Source organism: Lathyrus oleraceus, chromosome 5, assembly GCF_024323335.1.
Source record: "Lathyrus oleraceus cultivar Zhongwan6 chromosome 5, CAAS_Psat_ZW6_1.0, whole genome shotgun sequence".
Lineage (NCBI taxonomy): Eukaryota > Viridiplantae > Streptophyta > Magnoliopsida > Fabales > Fabaceae > Lathyrus > Lathyrus oleraceus.
Window position 1 is genome coordinate 367798398 of NC_066583.1, and position 11483 is coordinate 367809880.

The 11483-nt window shown below is 36.4% G+C and overlaps 1 protein-coding gene across 1 annotated transcript; it reads right to left on the reverse strand.

The window, feature by feature from the left end:
• Positions 1 to 10424: 10424 nt before the first annotated feature.
• On the reverse strand, positions 10425 to 11288 carry LOC127080755 (uncharacterized). The gene is made up of 2 exons (XM_051021059.1): positions 10780 to 11288; positions 10425 to 10700 (listed from the first exon to the last, which is right to left on the reverse strand). The coding sequence occupies exons 1-2, from the start codon at positions 10918 to 10920 to the stop codon at positions 10425 to 10427; spliced, it is 417 nt and encodes a 138-aa protein (XP_050877016.1). The 5' UTR covers positions 10921 to 11288.
• Between the last annotated feature and the right edge of the window lie 195 nt (positions 11289 to 11483).

Below are 11483 nucleotides of genomic sequence, written 5' to 3' on the forward strand. Positions count from 1 at the left end.
GCTGAAATTTTTCCTATGACGGTCAAAGACTGTTACAGCGTGTGTGCTAGCTTTGATGCTCTCCTCTTTCATGACCTTCATGCAACACTCACTGAATACTTGCCCAGACATTAACACCGCACTCCATTTTTCACCTCTGGTTGTGAACATAGAAGCCAACCTATAATAGGTTGATCTTACCAAGGCAGTTATCGGCAGATTTCGAATTCCTTTGAATATCCCGTTCATGCATTCCACAATGTTTGTTGTCATGTGGCCCCATCGACAACCTCTGCCAAATGCCCTTGTCCACTGCTTTATTGGTATGTTATTTAGCCATCTCCCTGCATCTTCATTAGACAGTCTAATTTCATCACGATAATATTAAAATGACGGCTGAGTTAGAGCATACCCAACATTCACCACCTTCTTGCGAAGATTCTTATCTTTTATAGCACGCATGAAATTTTGTGCAATGTGTCTGATACAGTAGACATGGGTAGAAGGAGGATCATGTCATCCGTTGTCATGGTTGTTGTAGGCACTCTCAATGGCAGCATAAAAATCAAACAGAGATTGGCTTGTGGAGCCACATGTGTTCTGATATGTCGAAGGAAGAAACCCCGTCCACCAGCCGTTTCACCTTCAACAAGAACAAAGGCAATGGGAAAGACATTGTTGTTTCCGTCTTGTGCAACCGCCATGAGCAAAGTACCCTTGTATTTTCCGTATAACCAAGTGCCATCAATTTGAATAATAGGTTTGCAGAATGTGAAACCTTTGATGCACAGATCAAATGCCCAAAAGAGAGGGTGAAAGATTATATTACCTGTAGCACAGGTTCCGTCTGGCATCATCTCTGGCAATGTCTCCATAATTGCCACAGTTCTTGGGGCATATGTTTTTAGTGCCCATAAAACCGTGGCAATTACTTGTATGAATCCTCCCAGTTGCCGAAAACTTGTTCAACAGCCTTTGTCCTCGCAATCCATGCTTTCTTGTAAGATGGAGTATAATTATATGTTGATCTGATATGGAATATAATTATACTCACCTTCACTGATGGGTCTTTATTAACCAACGGCAGAATGTCTTGACATATCAACGCTGCGCTTAGTTTACGGTGATCTTGTTCAACGTTAGTTGCAATGCAACTGTGAGGTGGGTCTATTGAACCGATCTCCCAAGAGTCATTTTTCATCTTGTAAGACGCAGCCAAACGAAACTTACAAAGCATGTTACGACATTCTGAAGGAGAATTGCCATCCAAGGCTCAGCGGAATTTAAAAAATTTCTCCATTTAGTGATCCTTACGAATGGGCATGATCAGTGATAGAATCGTTACCTCTTGTGGCGATTCAAACCTTTGGTGCAGATCTCTGATAATGATCAAAACCTTTGATACAGATTCACGGGGCGATCACGAACGTTGAACGATGACAACGTCTCTACTCAGTCCACACGAACGGATTCCTTCAATCGCAGTGCTAGCTGTTATGAATGAAGGCTTTGAGTGAGAGAAAGAGGGAAACAAAATTCCAAGTCTCTACTTGAATTTATGTCTGAGTGGAGTGGAGTGACAATGCTTCTACCCAAGGGGTTCTATTTATAGAACCACTTGTGTGGGCTTTAAGCCAAAAAGCCCACTTAAGTGTATTTTGCCCATATCTCATAATATGCCAAAATCACTTAAGTATTTGGTACCTTACCATATTTCGTTTCCACTTAAGTGCACCGTACCTTACGGTATTCCTTAGTTACTCTATTTCTCATCAATCCGTCCTTTGTGTGTGACCCTATAGGTTTTCGTGGCGTTGGCAATTATATTAAATCACGCATTTAACATAATAAACAGTGAGCGGTATCTAGCAACACATCACTACTACCCAAGTCACGAAAATGTCATGTGATCTGACAAAACCTCCTGTGATAATAATTATGTGTATAATTACCCCTTTTCCCTTATGTCTATATTGAACACAAGGTATAGACCGTGTCACCCTTGTGCAGTTCAATATTGGGCCCATAGACACTTATCCTGTTACGCAGGATTGGCAAATTCCATCTAGGACCCTCATGTCCCTCAGCATGCTTCATGGAGTACCCATCAACTGTCTTTATGGTTATCCAGTTACAGACAACGTTGGATCAGCAATAAAGCACTCGACTCTACATCTAGGATCCATAGTGGTTTCAGGTCGAAGAGTGGTATACACTATTATCACCATGAGAATAACTTATGACACTTTGCATAACTTTCTATATAGTATTCTCATAGCGGGTAATCCGGTATAAATATTACTCCTAATATTCATACCTATGTTTAAGACTTGATAACTCTTTATCCATGATCCATGAGATGTGATCATCAGTCTACAAACATAATAGTCTTAATGCTTTAATGTTATCCCACTTCACATTAAAGCTCGACTACAGATACTTTAAGAATAGTGTCCTTATGTTTAATGTGTTCTCATGATTAAGTCACACTTAATACATTAAACGGACTATCTATTCCAGGGACTTTATTAATCAACCATAATAAAGAAAATGCCTTTAAATAATTCGATACAAGTACCAAAAGTATTGGCCTCTAGGGCTTACACCAACACATTCGATAACATACCTTCTAGAATCAATGCCTTTCACTGTAAAGTCAGCAGAGTTGTTCATGTGGAATTTTTTGATAGCCAGAACACATTCTTCTTTGGTACGAAACATGTCTCCCACCTTTAATTCGCCTTCTGGTCTCGGATACGGATTATAGAAAAACTGTTGGATGTTTCATCATCGTGAAGATCCATATTTGTCATATGTTGAGGCGGATTATAGACATGAGTAGGAGGTATTGGTGGTGGCTGATCATCATCTTCATCGTCGTTGTTCAGCATGTGATCAACCTGTATCTCGGTCTCCTCTTCTTCTTCATCAACGACGTCTACTTCTACTTCTGCTTTTGGGTTGACGTCATCTGACCATTGTGGATCATCTTCACCAGATTCATACTGGCCGGTTAGTTGAGACTGGTTCAAGAGTAATGTATAACTCAATACAGTTGCAGCCTGAATGTTCATGACTAACAAACATGTATTCAACATCTTCATCGTCTCGTACCTTAAGGGGGAAATACTTGCATTGACTATTCTCAAAAAATATTGGATTTTGATATGTGATCTTTGACACAATACCCGATCCTATACAGGATTGTATTCTTTTTTTCAAATGCAAAAAAGGTTGTGTTTCTCTTGATCGTGAGTCTAATGGTATCGGTGTTTCGAAAATAAAAACCATATAGCTCAGACTCGTATGTTTCACCGTTGCAGTGAATGTTGACACTGTATAATGATGAAGATGACATTGTGCAGATGAAAACTATTTTCTTACTGCAGATGAATGTGAGTGAAGTGTCTTGGATGTTGATAGTAAGACACTTAAATAGAGGAGTGAAGTGTCTCACATGCAAGCTACTCCGAAGTGACGTCCGCACATGCAAGCTACTCCGAAATGACGTGTCGCACATGCAAGCTACTCCGAAATGATCTGTCAACCATGCAAGCTACTAAGAAGTGACATGTTCAGCATGCAAGAGACAAGACAGCCACGTGTCAAACATGCAGACACACACTCCAAATGAATTGGCGCCCCCACTCATTCCTTGCACATGGGCGCCAATTCAAGTGGAGACACCATGCATTCAGACCTCGAAACCAAGCAATCAGACCTAGGTCTTGCATGCATGTCCCTATGGAGGCTCTAATTTGAATGGCGACCCCTCTTAAAGGTTGTACATGGTCGCCAATTCAAGTGGAGACACCATGCAAGCACAACTTTTCATGCTCTCATCCATTTGCTTATAAATACATCCACTTCATCAACACTTCTTCCACACCATCACTCTCACTACTTCCTCTATAATACTTCTTCTACAATTTCATCTTCAACAACTTCTTGTAGTTTCATCTACACCAACCCCCCGATAAAATGTCTATCCTCACAATGGGCGAAGCCCATACAGGAACGGTTGCAAACATCACAACATATGTAAGTTTTTTCTTTTGTTAACTTTTTATCTTTCATCTTCACCAACCCCCTTTTATTTTAACATACCAACTTAGTCAAGTTTTTTATTCTTTCTTTTATAGGATGTATCAAGGTTCTGAACTCGGGTCCACGAATATGTCAATATGGACCCGATGATTCAACCTTATGTTGAACTCGCCGGTTTTGGTCATATAAGAAAGATTTTGTCTTGGTCCATAGATAACAAATTCATTCTAGCTTTATGCGAAAGATGGAGACCAGAGACACACACATTTTGGTTCCCAACCTGTGAGTGTACCGTGACGTTAGAAGACGTCTACATGCTTTTGGGACTACCCATTGAAGGTAAGGTTGTTAATGATAAAACCAACTATGCAAATTCAATTTGCATGGAGCTCTTAGAAACTGATTTGTTAGATGATAATGCAAGAGGTCAAGGTATACTACTCTCACGCCTTAAGTCGTACTATAATAGTTTATACTTAGATGAGCATTCTACCGAAGATGCTCGAATAATAAAAACTAGGTGTTACATTATGTTGTTAATTGGCTCGCTTTTATTTCCCGAAGGTAGTGGTTCTAGCATGCATATTATGTACTTACCTCTACTTAGACATGTAAATAGAATAGGAAGTTACAGTTGGGGATCTGCTTGTCTAGCCTATCTCTATATCTCCTTGTGCAAAAACTCACACAAAGACACATCTACATTTTCTGGATGTGCTGTTTTGCTACAAGCATGGGTTGGTCAAGACTACCGTCTCTAGCACCGGTTAATAACAACCCTTTCACATTTCCGTATGCACAAAAGTAAGTTGTTTAAATTGTTATATCTTTACTTACTTCTTTAAAGTTTATTACCTCTAACTAAATTTTTTTGACTTTTTGGTGTAGATGGTCTGCACGTGGTATGAGTTACAACAGATGTCCAAGACACTATATTACTCAGTATCGCAACCTGTTGGATCACCTTCGACCGACAGACGTAAGCAAAATAACTTAATTATTTCGTTATATTTTGTTAACTTTTTCTACATTGATTATAATCCTATCTTCTTTCACATTTCAGTTCATTTAGCATTCATACCTTAATTTGGATCATGACCATGAGGTCAATGCTGAAGACGCAGTCGTATGGACTGCATGCACACCGATAATACGGTTCACAACTGTGGAGATGCACAATAGTGATTGTGTGAAGCTGCAGTTCGGTATATGCTCCAGAATATCCCAGATCCCCCAGCTAGCCTAGGAGAATGGCATATGCGTAAAGTTAACGACCAATGGAACTTCAATCCATGGTAAAGCTTCGCAAGATCGGAGTGCCGCAAATGGAAGCACCGTCATGACCATGTGTTAACTGACGCAGTCATGCCAACTGAAGAAAAACCAAGTCGTACTTATATGGCTTGGTACAAATCGGTTGGTTTTCAGTTCATCCCCGAGGATATGTACCTATACGACCCACGCCAGGAAACTTACACACCAGAAGGATCAACATCTAACCCCCAACAACATTGTCAGACTGGTTACTCACAACCCCCTATCCGTCAAACTTTCCGTTCCACAAACACACAAACATACAACCAAAACATGTCATTCACCCAACCCCAATACTAAGAACATACCCCATACCACCACCAACAAATTGACCATCAACCTAAGACCCAACATCGCTTCGCACCCACCCCATCACCCTACCAAAGTCACCTTAGCCAGAACATCCAACGATCGTTCAACACCAACCGCCCCTCCTCTTACCGTAGCCAAGAAAGCCAAACATCACAAAACCAAAACATCCAACAACCCTATCTCTACCAAACACCCCGACAACCTTTCCAACCTTTCCTCGGCACATCGTTCACACCCATGTCTCCCTTCAACCGTCCCGATCGCCCATCAATGAGTCAACCACATCCCAACTTCTCTAGCATGGGTATGAGCTCAGCTACGGCGGTACACCATCGATGCATACTGAAGACTATGCCGACTTGTCTGAATACCTCAACGTACCTTCTCCTGTAGTTGGTAGTGACGCTCCTGGCCCTCAGATGATCAAACACCGGTGCATAATCGTCAACGTGGGTTAGGGCCAAGGGTTAGGGTAGCTAGAGGATGTGGGACCGGAGGTCGGTTAGGTGATCCCGGTCATCACCATTAGGTTTCTTTGTGTAAACGCCAAATTTTATTAATATCAAGTGGTCTTATATCAAATTTATCTATCACTTATACCATATAACAAAAAAAATTGCATTTTAGGAGGAGTCTCCAATTGAATTGGCGACTCCTCTTAAAACCTACATAGGGGCGCCAATTAGATTGGCTAGGGCACCTGCCCTAGCCAATCCAATTGGCGCCTCCATTCAAGTTTTAAGAGGAGTCTCCAATTCAATTGACTCCTCCTCCTAAAAGTGAGGTACTTTGGGAATTTTTTTGAAACCGGGGATATTTTGGAAATTTCCTTGAAAAAGTGGGTTATTTTTGTAAAAAAAAAATGAGAATTTATCTCCTTTATTATTTATAACCCATCAATAAAATACGACTATTAAATTAAATTATTCAAAATTAATATTTATCAACTATCAAATCTAGTATAAACTTCATCTCCAATAATATAAGAAGTGTTTAAAAGAGAAATATTCTTAAAAAATCATATTGAAAATTAGTGATGAGTTACACCATAATCAATGAATAAAGGCTCTTCAAGATTTATTTTAAGCTGATTGATACTCCCTCTATTCCTTTATAAGTGTCATTTTTTTGAAAAAAAATGTGTTTCTTTTTAATTGTCATTTGCAAAGTTCTAGGTAGTATTAATTATATTTTTGTCAAAATTATCCCTAAATAATTATTACAAAGAGAGAAAAAGTAAAATGAATATAATAAACAATTAAGGGTATTATAGATAAAAGAAGAATTATTATGTGAAAAATAACAATAATGATTAGTTTTCTTGGTATGTGTAAAAAGTCAAAAAATAACACTTAAAAAGGAACACAAAACTTAATTGAGTGAACAATTATGAATTTCAAATCATCTACGAACAAAAGTGTTCGGATTGGAGAGTGATTGCCTAAAATAGAAAGAGGACAGACCAATCTATGACCTTAAAAAACGGCGGAGAACCTCTTGATGGACGGTGGCGTATGGGCCACACGCGCGCTTAGACGGTGGTAGTACATGAGCGATATGGCAGTGCTAAAGTTTTGGAGAGCCATCGATTTTGAGCCGATGATCAAAACGGTGGTGGTGGTGAGAGTTGAATCTTGTTTGAAATAGACATTCCTTTGTGAAAAGCATGATGAATGAATAGTGACGGTCGGTTTAGTATTAAACATGAGTAATGTTATTGTTACGGTCATTTAATATATTAATATGGATATAATTGAAATACACGTGTAAAAGGATTTTACACCGTCAGTTGATCATAATCGTTGGATGTTGAAACAAGTTTGACTTTTATTTTAAAAATCTATAAAGTAATATAAATGGGTGATGGTGATGAATCGAATGTATAAAATTTTTTACACTGATAGTGTATAATAATTAATCTCTATTTGTATTTACACTCAATACTATATATCGTATTTATACGAATATTGTTTTTTATTTAATAAAAAAATATTTATAAAAATATTTTTTTTAAATAAAAAAAATATTTAAAAAACAAAAATTAAAATTAATTTAGTAATCTAAATATAAAATTTGTCATTAATCACAAAAATATATATTATTAACTATGTATTTTCCTTATAACTTATTAGCTAACTTCACTACTTCATTAACCAATAAAATATATAATATTAAAGTTTTGACATTAACTTATAATTTGATTAATGAATTTTCAAAAGAAATTTAAAAAAAAAACTTAATATTAACCAATTTTGTAAACTAGTGTATACTTAATATTAACCAATTTTATTGTACTATTTAACTTTTTTATTTTAAAAAGTCATTAACCAAATTATGAGTTAATGTCAGAACTGGGAATTAAAAAAAATGGATGTTCAATTATTCGTTTCTTTACGAGTCCGCGGATAAAATTCGTCACGGGCACAAATTGGATAGTTTAATAAATATCTACTGATAAAATAAATGGATGTTCAATTATTCGTTTCTTTACGTGTCCAGATACATATTTGATGATATTTGTACCCCGGATATTTGTATCGGTTAATAACTAGAAAAAATATTTAGATATTTTTTAAATTATTATATTTGATAAATTCTTTTCATCACTTAATTTAATTTAATGATCTATTTTTCACTTAAAACTCTAACTTGCATCTTCTTTTTGTCTTGCGTCTTCTTTAAAAATTATATACATAATTTTTTATTTAGATCCTATAAGAAAAATTAGTAAATTATAATTTAAAAGAAGGTATCCATAGGTATTCGTAAATACCCACAGGTATTTCAAAATTCACATACACTTGTTTTGCACATGGCGGCACAAGTATGGAGTGAGTACGAGTTTCATACTTATTAAATGGGACGGAGAGCGAGGGACTAGTCTTTTTGCATTACGAATACCCATTGTCATTCCTAATTAGAATTGAGTTAATATTATGTATTTTATTAGATAAAGAAGTAGTGAAGTTGGCTAATAATTTATAAGTAAAATATATGATCAAAAAATATATATTTTTTATGGTTAATGCAATAATAAAATAATTGATTAATAATGTAATCTTATACTTGTGTTACAAAATTATTATTATTTTTTATTTAAAAATATATTTTTCTATAAATATATTTTTTATTTAAAAAAAACACATTTCAACATATAAATACAATGAACATTATTTTTTAGGGTTAAATACACTTTTCCCCCCTGTAATGTTAGCGAGTTTAGGGTTACCCCCCTGGTAAAGTTATTTTTTCAATACCCCCCTTATGTTATGTAGATTCCTTCATAGAACCCCCTAATATCCAGGTGGCATGGAATCTAATAAGAGGTCCTACACCTGGCATATTTTTAATTTTGTTAAAGTGATTATGTGATGATCAATTCTAATGTATCAGTTTAACATTATTGGTGTGTATTGTCTATAAAACACAATGGCTAGTCTGTCACATTTTTTTCTTGTTTTTCATAAACCATGAATTCTGCAGAGAGCCATGGCTAGTCTGTGCACTAATCTTACAACAAAACCATGAATTCCGCAGCATACAATAGGTCCAGTTTAGAAGGCTGCAGCAATCCAAGTCAAGAACATGACGAAAACCTTTCCAAGTTCATGCTTAATAATTCATGCTGCAACTAATGCCAAACAATGCCTCACCTATATCAGAACAAACACAAGACCAAGTTACACTTGTAGCATACCATATAATTTGACCTACAATCATGCAAACACCATGCTTGCGATATGAATCTGCCAGCCAACCAAGGCCTCGAAGCAGCCAAACCTGCAGCATGACCAAGATCATCATACCTATCAATTCTAAACCAAGTGCAGGCCATCTGTTACTCCAACATTTCATGTAATCTGGCATGCTATAGAAGTGCAAGCTGGGAGTTGTAACAAACTTGAAAGAAAGGCTATGCTTGAGCAAAGAAGGGCACCATGACCTAGCCCAACAATAAATATACTCCTGCACCAAATAACTTCATGTCAGTACAGTACAGGAAAAACAATCAAAGGGACATGAGTCTTTACACAACAGGAAAAAAGGTCTAAGTTCTTCAACACAATTCCAAGCATTCAAATGGCCATATATAGAACATGATACCAAACAAGGTTATCTTTGCCAAAACCATAAAAGCATGTTCATGACAATGGCAGCACTATACATCAATCAATAAACCAAGGCATCAAGACTCTGGAGCTTTTTGTCAAATGCCAACCTATGCACTTACTGTGATGATCAATTCTAATGTATCAGTTTAACATTATTGGTGTGTATTGTCTATAAAACACAATGGCTAGTCTGTCACATTTTTTTCTTGTTTTTCATAAACCATGAATTCTGCAGAGAGCCATGGCTAGTCTGTGCACTAATCTTACAACAAAACCATGAATTCTGCAGGACCTAAAGAAAAAGCCAAAGTATTTAATTACATTCACCTTGAATTCTGCACTGAAAAAGTTTAAGAGATAGACTACATTAATATATTTCAATTTATTTATATGTTTACTATGTCATATTTTCTTTAGAATTACTGACTATAAAATTGTTCTGTAGTTTTCTGATGATTTTGCAATTTTGCTCTTTCATTATGATATAACTTTTTTCTGTCATTATTGGTAGATTGAATGCTGAAAGTTTAATCAAATAATGATGCTGCACTGACAGTTTAAGATTGATGAACAGATTACATTTCATTGATGAACACATTACAAGTTCAACATTACATTGCTGAAAAACACTAATGACATAACAATTACATGACAGACTCATTAGACTAACTTAACCATAGCTGCTATCAACATCCATGACAGACCAATTACAAACATTAACCATAAATTTTTCCTCTTTTCCATTGCAATCTTTTTCTTCAGTTTTTCTAACTTGTTAAGCTTTCCGACTCTGCAATCTATCTCCTCAACAATCTCTTTAGCAAATTCAATCAAATAAGCCTTGTTGACTTCACATTGGCGGCATCCGGACTGATTGGTTTCTTTCACTGCAAACTCACTGACCAAATCATCCCACAAAAATAAACCGCACCCATTCTGCAATTTGAGACAAACACCACCAACAATTAATTTCGAAATCAAACTCAAAATAATAAAATGCTTCAAAATTGCTCACCATATTATTCCTGCATTTCCAAAATTTGCGACCGGGGTTTTCAATTGACTTGGAGACCAACAACTTCATGGTTTCATTGCATCCACATCTTGGTAAGCCGTTTCCAACTTCACTCGTGGAAGATGCCTTGCTGCCACCCATAACCCAGATGAAGGGGACACGGACGAAGATGAAGAGAGGGATGGATTTGGGGTAGGGATGGATTTCACGAAGAGAGAGAGGGATGGATTTGGGATAGGGATGGATTTCACGAAGAGAGAGAGGGATGGATTTGGAACCCTAATTTCTAGTTTATGCCATGCTGGAGACCTAATGAAGATTCACATGTGAAAATAAAAAAATTAAAAAGCCACGTCTGAAATAAAAAACCAAGATTCCATGCCACCTGGATATTAGGGGGTTCTATGAAGGAATCTACATAACATAAGGGGGGTATTGAAAAAATAACTTTACCAGGGGGTAACCCTAAACTCGCTAACATTACAGGGGGTAAAGTGTATTTAACCCTATTTTTTATTTAAAAATATATTTTTCTATAAATATATTTTTTATTTAAAAAAAACACATTTCAACATATAAATACAATGAACAAGATCTCAATATTGGTGTAGAAAATGAAATAGGAATAAGATTATTCATTAAACAAGGGAGAGAAAAGCACAATGAAGGCGGTTAAGTTTTTGAACATAAGAAAATTTGGTGTT